Source organism: Boleophthalmus pectinirostris, unplaced genomic scaffold (assembly GCF_026225935.1).
Source record: "Boleophthalmus pectinirostris isolate CB_2022bp ecotype Guang Dong unplaced genomic scaffold, ASM2622593v1 HiC_scaffold_19, whole genome shotgun sequence".
NCBI classification, from domain to species: Eukaryota; Metazoa; Chordata; class Actinopteri; order Gobiiformes; family Gobiidae; genus Boleophthalmus; species Boleophthalmus pectinirostris.
The window spans coordinates 28,687,452-28,703,773 of record NW_026571140.1 but is presented as its reverse complement, the minus strand read 5'-3'; the positions used below and the strand labels follow the sequence as shown (position 1 = coordinate 28,703,773).

Below are 16,322 nucleotides of genomic sequence, written 5' to 3'. Positions count from 1 at the left end.
ACAGGCATTTTGTATCATCACTCATTTTCAAAATAAAAAAAAAATCCTCAATCAATACATTCTGAAAAAGGAAAAAAAAAAAAAACAGTACTGTTGAAATGTCAGGGACAATGTAATACAAAGCTCTACCTCCACACCACAGACTTAGTACTCAGCACAGAGGCCAATGCCCCATAAGTGGTCCAGATTGTGCAGGGCATTATTTGTTTTTTCCAAAGCTAAAAAAATCAAATGTTATAGTGGAGGCTACAAAGCTCTGTAAATTGTATCATATGGAGCAAATGGTTTATTGATCCATGCACCAGTTTTAGATTAAAGGCATTCACTAAAGGTCAGCCCTGGGCCCTTGCTCTCCGGCTGCCTCCTGAGAGAGCAACACCTTTACTGAATGAACAAGTGAATGCGCTTCAGTGTTGTAAAAGTCAAAATGACACACAAACCTAGGCCCAAGCAATGAAACCAAGTGTACAGGAGTTGCATATACACACCACCACAAGGGCTAAAACTGCTTAACCGCCCCAACATGCCTTTTCAACATTTCTGCCAAGGTGCTGTTTGAGTATTCTTTCAATGTTTGCTCATCCAAATTGAAAAATTATCTGCAAAATAAAACGGGAAGTTTTCATCCATTTTCCGAGGGTAGTTATCTCCCAGTGCCGGGGCGTAGGAGCGATTCTCTGGAGTGTATGTTTGGGGGAAGGAGGGGTGTAGAGAGGGTTGGGGAGGGAGGGTTGAAGACTGTCCCAGAAGAGAGACTGAAGCTGGTTGTCAGAATAAATAGCTTTTGGAACACATGCTCTTATGGGATAGAGATCAGAGAATTAGAAATGGACAATAAAGAGTGCTGGTCAGAGTTCTCATTAGACTTGGTGTCAGCTCTGGCCAGCAGTGCAGCCCCGCCATGTCAAAGCAAACCGTGAGCACCAGAGGAGAAACCCCACACGTAGTATCTGAACACAGCTAGAATGCATCTCATTAGAGCACTATAAAGGAGACTATACCAGAACAGCCATGTGATCAGTGTGGGGTGTGCAGCTACGGTTTGCAACAGCAAGTATTGTAGACAGAAAACAGGTGAAGGTAGATGGATATAGGAATTTAGCTTTGTTTAATTTTTTGATGAATGAAGATGAATTTTGATATCTAAAATGAATACATAATTTATTACTTTAATTGTCAAAATCACTAAAGGGTGTGTTCCTGATTTGAGCAAAATTTGTCTTGCTCCGGTGTGGTACAGATATTAAAGTATATAAGCAGCTCTTGAAGTCAAAATAACTCTGCCGCTAGCTGTTGTTAGCTTCACAGCCATGCTGAAACTCTGCTGTGGTTTCTGAAAGTGTGAAGTGCTTATAAACTCAATAAGGTGAATAATTTGAATGCTGCATAACGTAAGTGAGGAATAAATTTGGACCACTGCGAACCACTAAAAATTAACCAGTTTTCTTTTTCACATTTTAAGACAGTAAAAATCAGGTTAACAGTGCTTAGGTTAGAAATAATGCGCTTCATGATGGCAATGGTCCAATCCCACAATGATGGAACTTTTAGGGAGATTAATGAATACTGCTGTTGTGTCCTTATATATGTAGCTATATTCTACATTTCTGGAGATTCGCTGACTATGCCTAAGAAAATATAGTTATTTTAAACATTCAAATCAGTCTTTAATACAAATTAAATTCAGATTACGTTCAGTTTCAGAGAAGAACTCAGCCTAAATATGCCGGGTTTATGTGTTAGACACGTGTGAATGCAACAAAACACAACTCAGGGTATGTTTTTGATGAGGAAACATTATAACATAGATCAGAAAATAGGGTAATATGGGCTATTTAAATTGTAAATTACATACTCAATATAATTTCTGACATAGAACTTGGAATTATATTATAGTTCATAATGAAGCAGTCTTTTATTAGTATGTTGTTGTTTTTTTTTTGTAGTGTGATTTTGTTATGCCAATGTAATAGTCCATGTTGTTTTTGGACTATGGATCAAGATTACAGACTAAGGGGGGCACCATAATCACTTGTATTAATGGGAAACTCAATGGTCTAGAAAGCCATCTTCTGGACACACTCCAACATTTTATCACTGATAGGATTTTCTTCTATATAAAATTACCTGTGCTTTAAATGCTTGTAGTTCTGCTTGGAGTTCAGAAATCTTCTCTTCACATCTTGTCACTTGTGCCTGTGCCTCCTGTCGGTTTAAAAGCTCCTCATCAAACTAAAGGGACAAACAAAACTGCAATAATCAACAAAAGAGCATGACACATAATTGACTTACATACTCAAAAGTTTAAGCTTGTTAAATGAACGGACAATTTTATATAATCAAAGTTCATTTCACCTCTATTAACATTATCCACTGATTGCATTTTAACCTTTTGAGCATCAATTTATTAATAAAAGTATTAAGAGCCATACATAATGTTAATCAGTGGACTAATCATTCTAATCAGAAACCACAACCTGCTGTTTTCAGACTTCAAGCATAGCAGTCAACACTGGTGACCTCAGACGCACAAAAATCCCATCTATTCCTTACTTTAAAAAGCAGCATCAAATTAAACTAATTATGCGAATAAACTTATTTTAAATTAGAGATAGACTGATATATCGGTATCGACCGATATTTGCACTTTTAAGCCAAATCACTATTAGCCTTAAATTTCCAGCACAGGACAATATCGTTTTGGGTGACTTGCTGCAAATAGACTGCTCAAAACATGACTACACAGCTCTCTTGAAGGTTTATGGTAAAAAGGGACTGTAGGTGAGTGTTTTAAATTAGAATTATAAAATTTAGAGAAATATAATCAAAATCAGGCCTACATATCTATAGAGTTTATAGGCCATCGGTTGCTCTAGATTCTAAACAATCAGTATAAATCATGAAAAAACCCATATCGGTCGATGTCTAGTATATTTCATGATGTAACATTTCTGGTGAAGGGTCTGCCACCTGCATGTCTCTATGTTGTCTGATGTCCGATGTTATTACTGTGCCTGGAAAAAAACACAGTATGGCATTAAACTTTTCTATCTCCATGGAAACAAGAATGTAACTCCAGCAGGCCAAATTATTGGTCAGGTATTTGGAGAAGAAGCACAGAATCAAGTTATGTTTGAGCTATAAAAGTTCCTATAATTAATTTAGAGCAAAATAAACAAGTTTAATGCCATACTGTGGAACATTTCAAAGAACGCCATGTCATCATTTCCAAGGAAACAACCAGAAATTTTAAAAGATCTTCAAAAACCCTATCAGCACATTGTAAACAATAAATTGGGTGTAAAATAAAAAGTTTGTATAGCAATGTGGCTTGTAAGGTACACACTGTTTTGCCAAATGATTTGACCTTATGTAAGAAAAGAATAATTATTTCACAAGCACATACTGTTTCATTCATCCATACCTTTTGAGCCCATTCTGAATCTCTTAGTTCATATTCTTCAATCTGAGCTTTATCAATACACACCTCTGTAAAACAAAATAACTTTTATTAACTAAGCAGTTTTACATTATGCATTATTTCTAATTTTCCAACTTGCCTAAAAGGTGGCTGAAGTCAACATCTAGGCGTTTGCGGTATTCAAAGTCTGGGTCGGTGCCGCTTCGATGGAGAACAATTTGAGACACGCATTCATCAATTATCTTGAAGTACTGAGGTCTGAGGAGAAAAGTACAATATGAAATAGAAGATTGCAAAGCAAAACATAATTTATATGCGAAAACTAAATTAAATTATATTTAACACACACATGTTCAAATGAACCACCATAAAAACCCTTTGAAAATAGCTTTTAATGTGAAATAAAATGTTTTGAGAGAAGCGCTTATGTTCATGCCATTCAGGTGTTGTGTACAATACAGTTGGTTTGAAGATGAAAGAGAGTTTTCTTTGAGTATTCTCTTTGATTAAATTTCCCTCCATTACATTAGCCTTCAGATCAACGATTTAAAGTTTGGAGGACTGAAAGGAGATTCAGAAGTCACTTGAATTGTAGCTGGTATATATTGGTTTACAATGGGAGAAAAAATGAATTAAAATTATTTGATGAAAAGGTAAATCCAGGGGCTAAAATAGTAAACTGAAGGTCTTTTATAATATGTGCAGCAATGAGTAGTTAAATTAAATGAATCAAGTAAAAATGTATGTACAAATTTCTCTAGAGAACGACTTACCTGACCAAATAGTCGTTGCGTATGAGCATGAGATGCTGCAGTATGGAGAGAAAATAGGGCTCTGCACTGCTGTCCTTCACCATGCAGTGCACAATACTGAAGACATCCCCTGCATCAGTGCAGGGAGTCAAGGATTCAAACAAAGTGAATCAAAAAGATACACAAGTAAAAGGAATTGATGCTCTTTTATTTTTACTGTAATTGACATTTTGGTAAACTTGAATGAGTTTAGAAATATTTAGGCACTGAGTGCAAAAATGACAAGGATATTCCAACTCGCCCTTGATGTCCTCCAGCCTATGTGAAAACTCTATCATGTCCTCTTCTTTGTGCTCCTCAAATACCTTTAGCTGAATGTCAAGGGCCTCGTTCCTGATGTTCGCCAGATGCTACAGAATTGCAATAGAAAATAAAGTGTATGAGAGGCAGCAACAAAAGGTACTGTTCAAAATACAAAAATATATAAGAACTTTTTACGAAGACTGGAAAGGAATTCACATTTTCAACAATGAAAGCAGTGGGACTCTAATATACAACTGTGGGGTTCAAGGCGTAGTGCAACGCCATAATGTAATGCAAACAAACATGTAATGTTATAGATCATAATGTCAGTAGAAGATCATTAGCCTCAGCACTGAGCCAGAGAAAGAACATGTAAACGCTTCTCTGTGCTGTATAAATTATTTGTTGAGACAAATTCACAATACTTTACTGGAGTGGACAACTCATTTAAATATTAATATGAGGTTGGTGAGAGTTTAGTATGTGTGTTTTTGCTTACAGGCAAGATCTTTTTTAGACCGCAGCGCATGAATTCATTTCTTAGGTGCAGTCTGAAGTCCAGCTCTTCCGGAGACGTAACTAGCGCATTGATAAACTGCATGCACGCCACCTGCAAACACGAAGAGGACACACAACAATGAGCAGAATGAACCAGGAGAGATGGACAACTTCTTCCAGTTGATGAAAAGCACACTGACATGCATTTTAAATGAGTCATGTCCCTGAGAAGCCAAGGACCATGACTAATGCATGTCTATTTTCTCTAGTCGCCAACTGTGGAGGGGGGTTGATTTTAATATTAATGCTGCTACCACGGACCCAAACACACAAACCTAACTAACAGTCAATTTGAGGGCAAACTCGTTCTTTTGGAAGCGGGTTTTCCACTCCCCTTAGAGCCTGGTTTACTGCACAGAGACTGGTGCATTCTGTGACTCCTCAACTAGCCCAGCAAACACAGACAGAAAACTCAATTATTGATCAGTGGAGCGGCTCACTCATGTGTGAAAAGAGGCTATGGCAAATGCGGGCGCCCAGGAAGGATATTCAGATGTTTACAGGTTCATTTTCCGTTTGATAGCACACTTATATTTGTCATTATTCTTTACCTTGTCACTCAAACCTAGTAATTGCAGGTGGGCAAATGACACACAGGATACACCAGCTTCTGCACGTGCAAGCCAAGAATTTGACCACTACGTAAATTCATATTCAAATTGAGTGGAAACTAATTTGGACACCATCAAATTGACTTCAGTGCTTGGATTACATGTGTGTTGTATCATCCAATTTCACTGTTGCTGTGACAAAAGTACGGTTTAATTTGTTATAAAAATGCAATTGTGTTGACAAATAAATGGTAATATACAATTAAATATGAACAAAACTAATGTAAATGGTAACACAAAAGTACTAAATCCTCAAGAGCAGTTTAAAGCTGTATTCTGATCTATGTTATTATGTTGTCTCCTCATCAAAAACATACCTGGACTTTTGTTTAGTTCCATTCACACCTGATTAACAAACCCTGCAAACCTAGATATGTAGTGTTCTCCACTCAAGCAGAAAACACTCTGCTCCACATTGTGATGTCATCTAGTAATACAGGAAGTGCTTCACTCCATACATCTTCACTACAATCATCCCTAGATTTGTCAATATCTACTGAATAAAAGGTTAAAAAGTAGCTGTTAACTTGAAAACAACCACTACATGACATCACAAGGTAGAACAGAGCATCTTGAGATTTGGAGATGTAGATAGACTAAAAATTCAGGATTCCTCAAACATGTGTGAAAAAAAACAAAAACAAAAAAACCTAATCCAGGTATGTTTCTGATGAGGACATTATAACATGAAAGCTCACAAGAATCCATTTTGTGTAATATAGGACCTTTAATATTAAAATTATAATTCACAAGGCGACATTATCTAACTACAGTCTGTGTTAGTGCCCCAAAGAACTAAAGGATACAGTTGTTATATAATGGGGAAAATGACCTTTCCTAATTTCCATTTTGAAAAGAACAAGTGTCAGGGGTTTTGCATGTACTTTTCACTTACCTGTAATTGAACAGAGCGATCTCGGAGTCCCTGCACAATGGGACTAAATCTCTCGATGGCCCGCCATTCCCCTGCTGTCGTGATAGCTTCCAGCACCTTCTCTAAACTAGAGCAGGAAAGAAAGTACATGATTTGGCATATGGTTAAAATATAAATGAAGCTAATAACAAGCACAACTAAATCACACAAGTAACAAGAGGAATGCAATATGCAGTCTATGACAATTTAGCCATGGTATTTTAAATAACGGGCCCATATTACACTATTTTCTGATCTATGTTGTAATGTTGTTTCCTTATCATAACCATACCTAGAGTTCTTCTCTCAAACAGAAAACACTGTGTTCAACAGGAAGTGCTCCACTGTGTTTTTAAACTCCATACACCTTCACTAGAATCATTTGGATAATTTTAATCCTGGAACTGACAATCTCTATTGGACTAAAGTTAGGTTTTGAAAACAATAACTTCATGACATTACAATGTGGAACAGTGCATTTGAGCTTTGGAGATGTAGACACACGAATGATAAAGGATTACTCGTGTGTAAACTAAACAAAACAAACACAGGTATGTTTTTGACAACATAACATGACTTCAAGCTTTTGTGTAATATAGGACCTTTAAAAAAAAATGTATTGCAAGTCTTTGGCATGCTTCCATTTCCCATTTGAAAGTCCAGGCTCAATCAGAAGGACAGTATATGACTATCTTCATTAAATGTTTCATTTGATTGATTTACTTTCCTCCTTTATCCTTTGTTGATGGAGATAACAGGACATTTGCAAGATTTAGTTCTTTATTTATCCAGTTTAAGTCCTGCTTAGTAATGGCAATTTTACAACACTAAAACACAGATATTTCCCTTAGTTTTATTTAGTGTCAATAATTTAAAAATTAATTTGAGTATAAACAATCTAAACCTTGAGGAATGTGTAATGTTACTGTTTATAAAAATACATGAATAAACTGTAGTATCTGAGGCCGTGGTGAGTAACATACGTGTTCTCCTCGCCCACTATGCAGATGGCCGAGAGCAGCTTCACCACATCAGTCATCATGGCAGACTGACTGGGATCAATGGCTTTTGCCAGCAAGGCAAGACTTTTCTCTTCTGCCAAAATGCGATCCAAGCCATACTGAAAGAAAAAGACAACAAAACATGCTCTAATTCTGCTCTTTATAAACACAACACTCAACACATTATCCCTTCAAAACATACAAAATGATTTCAGAAGCCGAGTGTGTTTACTTTTAAAAAAGAAATTGTTTAATTTAAACATTTAGAGCAATGTCTGTTTGATAAAGGGCTAACAACTACAGTTTGCATACCATTAATATGCAGTTCATTAAAAGTTTACTATGGGGTACAATTACTTATATGAAGTTAATGCCACACTGTGGAACATTCTAAGGCTATCTACCATTTGTTTTTCAGGGTTTTGTATTGCTCAGAATAACTTGAAAAATATCCATTCTTATTCTGAGCAGGTTACAACACACAGTAAAAAATTATTATAGATGTGAATGAGCTTATAATAAAAGGCTTATGTCCCTAATAACAGTGTTAATATATGCAAGGCTGAAGTAATGCAACAAACAAAAATGTGATGTGGAAAACTCAACCTTATTTACTTTTTTTTACTCAAGTGTCATTCACGTAACACAAAAATAGCCCAAAGTCAGATTTATGGCGTGGCAACTTTGGGTAAACCATCACAATGCCACTGATGACACACGGTAGACAAAGAAGCTGTGTGTCTTGAAGCAGAAATATGGAATAAGAAAAGGCGGCGGTGACAGCTGGCAGAGAACACCTGTCTTCTTGGCATTGTTGGTACATCCCATCCCCAGACGTGCTCCAGCCAGGGAAAGGTCTGGGCTGACAGAGCGGCCTACGGGTAAGCGTGGCGTCTGGCTCCTGTTGAGACGCCGGATTACACGAGACCTTACAGCAGCGTTTGTGCCAGTGTGCCTGTATCTGCCTCCGCCGGGCCCCAGCTCCGTGTGGCAAGATTTAGTTTTTTTTCTTAGCTACAACGCACTGTACAAAAGATGGGGTGCATGAGAGCTTTACCATCAAAAGTGAAAGGCTAAAACAATAGACATTTTACAATTTCTCCAAAGGGCTATTCCATCGGCTGCATGATTTTGGGGGGAAAATTCCACCGTAATTGCATTTTTTCTGCAAAATGGTGCCTTGAAAATAAGTGATAAAAGATTGCTCAAACATGTATGAATCTTTGCAAATACAACTTCAGGTGAGTATGGAGAAGGAAACAACTATAACATAGTTGGAAGCTTTGAAAAGTCGATTTTGCATAATAGGTTTGCTTTAAGGCTGGTTAGTTTCTTTCATTTCTATTGCAGTGATATTTTAAAAACTGAATCTTTGGTGTAATTGCAATGCTCTCTATTACTTGCTGATATGTTGTCAATGCTTTCAGCTAAAAGCACATTACCGAGGCATTAATGTAATGAGATCAAATTGCGTTATTTTGAGTAAAAAGAAACAGCAATACAACATAGGATGCAGAAAAAAAACACTAGACTTTACCTTGTTGTTCATGATGGCTTTAAGACACTGTACAACTTTATGCTGGTTCTTTTTGTCCATTTTCTCCTGCCTGAGAACAGAAAGAACACAGATGGTAAAGTGGGCTTTGTGCATCTTTTTAGCATCACATAAAACTGAATGTCCTCACTGTTTCTTTTGCAGCAGTCTCTCCAGGATGTCCATCAGAAGTCCAAGACCTTCATGCCCAAAGCTCTGCACCCAACTGTGCAACAAACAAACATATTGTTATATCTCTTTCTGCAGCTGTATTTCATAACATGAGACAGACTTCATAACATAGAGGGTTTCTCAATGGTTAATACTGAGACTATGGTGGCACAAGAAATACAAATTTTGAATCATTTTATTTTTATACATGTTTTGCAATATAAATGTCACGTATTGCCTCTACTGGCCAAAATAAAATGCTGGCACTTCTATATGTTTTTATTAATGGGAAACACTGATACATACAATTAAATCAGCTTCAGTGTTGTGATGTCTGTGACCTTTTTCTATTGCAAAACTAAAATCAAATGTCAGACTTTGTCGAGGCAGTTTTAATAAGTAAAACCACAAAGCAAGCATTTATAAAAAACAATGTCAAAAAATACCAAAAATCTACAACAAAAGCTCTCCCCAACCCTTTTGATTTGTATTCCTCACAGATACACAGCTGGCCTCCATAAAAACACGACCAAATTAAAAATGTGCTGCTCTTTGCAAGACTAGAGTAGATTTGGCCTGATCTTATGGAGAAGGTGCCTTTAATGGTCGAGGGACTTGACCGCTGCCTGTGGAGTAATGGCAGTCATATTGAAAATTTAGGACCAGGTATGTAATATAGATTTATTTTTCTTTTAAAGGGCACGTTTCCTTTGTGTAGTAAAGACACTTACTTTTAAAGGCCAAAAGAGAAGCGGGTCTGCAGAATAAAGGTATATTATGCATGCAGAGGTATCAGATAGTACGTATACGGTGTTGTTTTGGAGTAAATAGACACTTAAAATAGACAAATTGTATAACCTAAATGTTAAACTCATAATATTGTGTGTGTCATAAAAACACATTAGGTATTCATAAGACAAAGAGAAGACAGCGTGAGTGAGATCATAAGTAAATGCACCTTCCGTCTAATTGAGAATGAACAGTGTCTCTCGACATTAGCATTCCAAGTCGGTTTGTTTCTAATCAACAAGCTGCATCCCTCCCAGCCTCAAATCTACAGAAACTCTCAAGGTGACAACACAAAGTGGGACGCCGTTATCTGAATTTAATTTTGTGAACAGAAGGACAAGGGCTGAATGAGTCTTTGTTACCTTTACGCAAATAATGGCAATGTAAATAAGAAAATATATCATTGTAAAGTCAAATGCAGTACATAAAGGGTATGCAGATCTAATGTAGTGTGCAATGTTTAAGTGTGTCTGAATCATTGTATTAGATTTAAAACATTGCTACACATTACCCACTGCAATAAGTGTGAAAGTTCAAAGCTAGTCATTTTATAAATTTTTTCATGTTCCAATTGAAAACTATAACCTGCATTAAGTTTCTGAATATCTGCTGCTAAATATTACAGTCGTGAAATTCAATTCAGTAATATTTCTGATGTAGGTTGATATATTACAAAACCAATAGGCTGTCTGAATAAGTGGTTCGTACTGTCAAAAAGCATGCTAAAATATGAAAGAATCAGCTACAAAGCCCTTTCTATGATAGCTTTGCTTACAATAGACAACAATGGCAAAACAGCACTGCAGGAGTCCACATCAGGAAGTGTGACAGTATGTAAAAGACAGGGTCAAGAGAATGAAGAGGCCTGACAAAATCTGTCATGTGTACACCGATGAAGACAGCTCTCAAGGTATAGCCGAGATGTGAGGCACTCATGTTGGATGAAGGAGAAAAATCAATTTAGCTTAAGACTTCTCACCAGGCCAAACCCGGGCCATTGTGGTAAGAAAGTGGGAGGGGTGGAGGTCTTGACAAGTGTTTCATTGAAATGCATAGCTCAGTGGCAAGTGCATGCTAGTTTTTCATCATCAGTAAGTGGGGAGCCGAGCAAATGGAAATAATCGTTTGATCTGAAGCAGGACTTTGGAAACAAAAGGCATTCCTGTTTCAAGGTCTGTGGCTAAATTCAAAAGATGCCAACTGTACCTTAAAACACAAAAATGAAAAAGTTGAGGAGACTTGACTCAAAGCTCACAAATACTTCTGGTGAAGGCCATGCAAAGTACAAACAGGCAAAGGTCAGCACAAGGCAATCTGATGGGTTTCTGAAGAAAATCTCATCTGGAGGACCAGGACAAAAGCGGAAATAAAAGTACCATAAGGTCAGATGAAGCTTGGCTGAGTCAGATGAGAAAGAAACTTATACACCAAGCAACATGCAATCACAATATGGCTCAGGTGTAGGAGCGGATGTCATTGGTTTCAACCTTCGATCATATTTTTCTTTATGGTTTTTAAATGATGTTCAGATGAAATTCAGGACATTACTATAAAAGACTGAATACAAGGCCTCCCCTCAAGAGAATCTATTTTATTCTATAGAAATGTGGTTCATATAGTGTCAAATATCTGTAATTTCTCAACACTGCCAAGGGCTGATTATACAGAACTGAGAATTCTATTAAACGTTTTTTTTTGTTTTTTTTTTTATTGTGCTTTTATATCTCTTCACCTCAATCTTGCTTTTAACCATTAACTTAGCCTCTTTTTTGGTAAATTGTATCACTAGAATCATGCACTGTTGTTACTAAACAATTTAGATACAGACTTTTGTTGCCTTTGTCAGTTTGTCATATACTAGTAGTACAAATAGTAGAAAGTAGTGCTGTGACTTATGTTAACTGAGTTCCACACCAAAATGCTAGGTTGTTTCCAAAATTCCTGACCACTTTTCTGTCGACGTGGGTTAAGTGGTTTGTAAGTATTTGACATGCGGCCTACAAAGACTGCGCTGTGATTAAAGCATTTTAAATTGTGTTTGCTAATCTGGCGTGCTCTGCCAGCCCTTGGGTTTCATTAGCTGTAACATCTGGCACCCTCCCACATCCCAAATGAGAAACTTCAATCACATTCAAAGTCCCAGTGTCCTTAGTGTCTGAGCTGTGAGGTGCAAAATTATCAGAAAAGTCCATTTCAGGGCTTTCTAATTGCTAAACTACAGCCGCTGCAAAAACTGGGATGTTGAGGCTCAAGAAACATCTCCCCTCTGTCAGCCATTATGTGACAAATTAGTACACGTCTCTGATAAAGTAATTGGTCTGCATTCATTAGCTTCATCAACATGTTAACACCTTTATTCCAGAAAATATAATTTTACACTACTGTAAGTGGTACTATTCAAAAAAAGATATAAGTTTATTAATCACTATGAGTGGATGAATGTAACAGCATTCAGATCTCGCTATATCAAATTTTAGTGTATATAATAATTGTAAGAATAAAAATCACAGTATAAGAAATATTCAAGATTATTGACAGGTAACAAACAATATGAGATCCTTAATTTTCTTTCATTGTGCAAAAGTAAACTTGGTGATTTAAATAGCGATATAAAAAAACACTTTACATTTTAGCTTTGTTGTTCTGGAGTACAGACTGAATTTAAATGAATTATATTTTTTTGTTCTTGCAATCATATTGTGACTTAAATAATTACTGATTAACCTAATAATCTTGATATCCTTACTCACATAATATATTACCATGGTATTTACTTGCGGCCCTCCCACATATACTAAGTAGAACCCACACATTGGTATTAATCCTGTCCTTATTCAACTGTGGGCCATCATAGATACAAGAAATTGCTTGAGAGAAAGCATTAAAAATAAGAAAAACAAATTCATCATCCCATTCCCCAAGAAACAAAAACAGCCATAAATCACTGAGAAAAATGAGGCGTCTTATCAGGCTAACTTCACAGCTAAGGTAGCTTGACTTCTAACAGCGTCTCAGGAGAATGCCTCCAAGGTTCCCATGTAATACAGCACAGCGTTGCAGCTCGCTAACGCCGCTATGAACCAGAAATAAAAAATTAACTTTATAATGGTGTTCTGGAGCAAGCAAGTTAACTCACTACATCATGGCTCTCCTGAGACAAGAGGAAGCTTGTAGTCACACTATATGGGACATGTAAAAGGGGTGTTTCATTCATTAGGGAGAAGATGACGTCAACTATAGTCGTGTTTTTCCTTGACAGTTTCATTATTGCTAATGCTTAGGAAGAAAACACAGCAAAATGAAAAGCAGAAGTAAACATACAGCGTTTTAATCTGAATGCAAAGTTCCGTTGGAAAATGCACTGTGAGGTATGCTTTGTGCATAATACATAATCAGCAATTACCTATAAATTCTGTGGAGTAGTCACACATCTCCATTATGAATATATGCATAGATGAAAAACACTAATTGCAATTTACTTAATATACCAATGGAATATAAAAATTTAAATAGGTAAAAATAAGAGAAAATATTTGTATAAAAAAAAGGAAAAATAACCTCACTGGCAATATTCTTATATTTTGAGGGAACATCGGAGCACAGCCTGTGCTCCATCTGCAGCAGGTGCATGAAGAAGGCCCAAGGTTTATTAAAACCTGCATAAAAGAAGAACCCTCAACTTCAGCCTAAACCCGAAGGTCACTTTTAATACAATATCAAAAACCAATTTCAACTTGTTTGTCACGTCCATTTATCAAATCCCTTTAATACAATTACATTCGGTAGCCTTGTTGGTCTGGAGTCTGGTAGGGCGGCCTCCTCTGTGGACGAGTATGTGGGGGAGTTGGAATAGCAAAAGTGTCCCAGGGTCAGTGAAGGCGTCATAGGGCAATGCTCAGAGCCTCCATGCGGACCGTATTACCTTCACCACAAGAGACCTACTGCGGAGGTATATGAGTCAGACTGACAAAGTGGGGAGTGCAACAGCAACCAGATAATAGATGGAGGTTAGGACAAGGGCCAGTCTCTATTAGAAAGACAAAAGTATAGCTATTGTTGTATCTAAAACAACAAAGAAAGTTATAATTTTCTGCAACTTATTGACTCAATTTTGGCCACTGAAATATGTTTTTATGTTGTTCAGAGTGAGCTAAATGTGAGCTGGTTCCAGAGGTGCTTTTTATCTAGCCGTTGTTGTTTTAAATTTAGGCAAAAAAATAAAATAGTGAAATAAATGCGTCTTGCCCATCCACTGACAAATACCATAAGATTATACAACAGAAAACCTCTCAAAATTCATAGTCCACCACATGATGCAAGACCCCAGTCATCTGAAATCACCATGAGGAGCTTCACAGATCCTTACATTTACATAAGCCTCTGGTACATTTGTTTGAACATCAGATCTATAGGCAGCAAGGCAATTTATTTCAAAAGTATAATTTCTTTCTAAAGCCATGCCAATGAAGAAAATACATCTCTTTTTTGGGGGTTGTTGGTATATGTATAAACTGTTCTGTGTGTACTGCAAGATAATTATGACTTTAATTATTTTATGGTTTCAATTAAAGTACTGAAACACATGTTCACAATGATGTATGTAACAACAGGCATGTCACAGTGCATTACGCTATAGATCAGGTAAGAACTAGCAATCATGGATACTTTTTGCCTTTCTTCTCTGCAAAATAACCCAAAGAGGAATGAAAAGTACCAATATTTTCGTAATAGACAGGCCTGTAAGATGAAAGCTGGTTCTGATAGCCGCGGTCCTTACCTGACGGGGTTACTGGTGAGAGACACACGCAGAGAGTCCAAACAAGCAAACAGGCGCTCATCCATCACCCCTGATTTCAGCTCTGCCACAAACTCTTGAGGAGATATCTGATGGCTGCTTCTCAGACTGCCCTGCACCGAAATACAGCAAGGAAAATTCAGTTAGAGAAGCAGGGGGAAGCAATGCAAAGAGTGTGCGCATAATTGTAGATAGTGACAACACAGTATTCTCAAACTTTTATATTGGTTTACGTAATTGTTAAACTCAAATGCAAATGGAAAAAAGATAAGATAAAGACATGAAAAAAAATAAAAATAAAATAAATTAAATCTAATTTGACCAATTACGGTTATTTATCTTAAGATTAAAATGATTTGTCACATGTTTGTATAAACACTTTTAGCTCTTCTACTTCAATTTTTTGCTATTGGTGTGTTCAAAAAGACCAATCTGATGCACTGAGGACAACCTGGAAATGACACATGGTCACACAGAGACTGGGGCAATGTCAGAAAACTTATCTGTATCAAATATCTGCAGATTTTTTTATATATTAAATGTGAAAACCCTCCAATATCGCCCGATGCCAATATTAAAACCGATATATACAGTATATCGCCCATGCTTATACAGTCCCTGACAAAAGTCTTGTCGCTTATCCATTTTGTAGAAACAAAAGCTTATAACCTGACTTTAAATTAATTGATTGGTTTTAGAAACGTCTCATATGAAAGCTAAAACCCTCCCAAATTATGCTCAATATACTAAAATAAATTTGCTTCACTGAAGAAAGATTGATCATTTAATGAACACAGAAAGGTCAGATTTTGGCAAGACAAAAGTCTTGTCGCCTTGTCATATGATGCACCCAATCTTAGATTACAGCCTCACCTGTGATCAGTTACTGATCAATCAATTAGTGGGTGCGTATAAAAAGAACCCCAGCACACCAGACCTTCACATCAACTGCAACTTGACCTCTGACAACATGCCTAAGATCCACCCTGAGACCAAAGCATTAATTATCAAGAGGCTGAAGACCAGATCCACTGCTGAGGTGGCCTGACACCTTCAATGTGTCTCAGCGTCAAGTACAAAGAATAAGAAAAAGATAAGAAAAAGATCTGAAATGACTGGAGATGTTTTTGACAAGCCCAGGTCCGGCAGACGCCACAAGACAACTGCTCGGGAGGACCGTTTGTTGATTCGAAAATCCAAGGCCAGCCCCTTTTCCACTGCAGCAGAGCTCCACCAGGCCTGGTCACCTCAAGTCCCTGTGTCAACCAGAACAGTTTGTAGAATTCTGTCTCAAAATCGCCTCCATGGTTGAATCAGTGCACAGAAACCAGCACTAAACAAAAGGCAATTAAAAAAACGTGTGTCATTTGCCAAAGCCCACGGCCTGCTAAAAGGATGGACACTGGAAAAGTGGCAGAAGGTGGATTTCTCAGATGAATCCTCGGTTGAATTACATCACAGCCGCCGCAAATAT

The 16,322-nt window shown here is 37.1% G+C and overlaps 1 protein-coding gene across 1 annotated transcript in view; it reads right to left on the bottom strand.

Annotated features, from left to right (window-relative positions):
- LOC110173036 (protein diaphanous homolog 3) overlaps positions 1 to 16,322 on the bottom strand; it is a 161,459-nt gene that overhangs the window by 133,141 nt on the left and 11,996 nt on the right. The window contains exons 6-16 of the mRNA XM_055154823.1: positions 14,831 to 14,961; positions 9,245 to 9,319; positions 9,097 to 9,166; positions 7,542 to 7,678; positions 6,541 to 6,646; positions 4,976 to 5,086; positions 4,465 to 4,583; positions 4,195 to 4,311; positions 3,561 to 3,679; positions 3,425 to 3,489; positions 2,128 to 2,232 (exon numbers count right to left, since the gene is read on the bottom strand). Coding sequence (XP_055010798.1) covers positions 2,128 to 2,232; positions 3,425 to 3,489; positions 3,561 to 3,679; positions 4,195 to 4,311; positions 4,465 to 4,583; positions 4,976 to 5,086; positions 6,541 to 6,646; positions 7,542 to 7,678; positions 9,097 to 9,166; positions 9,245 to 9,319; positions 14,831 to 14,961 — 1,155 coding nt within the window. The remainder of the gene's footprint in view (positions 1 to 2,127; positions 2,233 to 3,424; positions 3,490 to 3,560; positions 3,680 to 4,194; positions 4,312 to 4,464; positions 4,584 to 4,975; positions 5,087 to 6,540; positions 6,647 to 7,541; positions 7,679 to 9,096; positions 9,167 to 9,244; positions 9,320 to 14,830; positions 14,962 to 16,322) is intronic.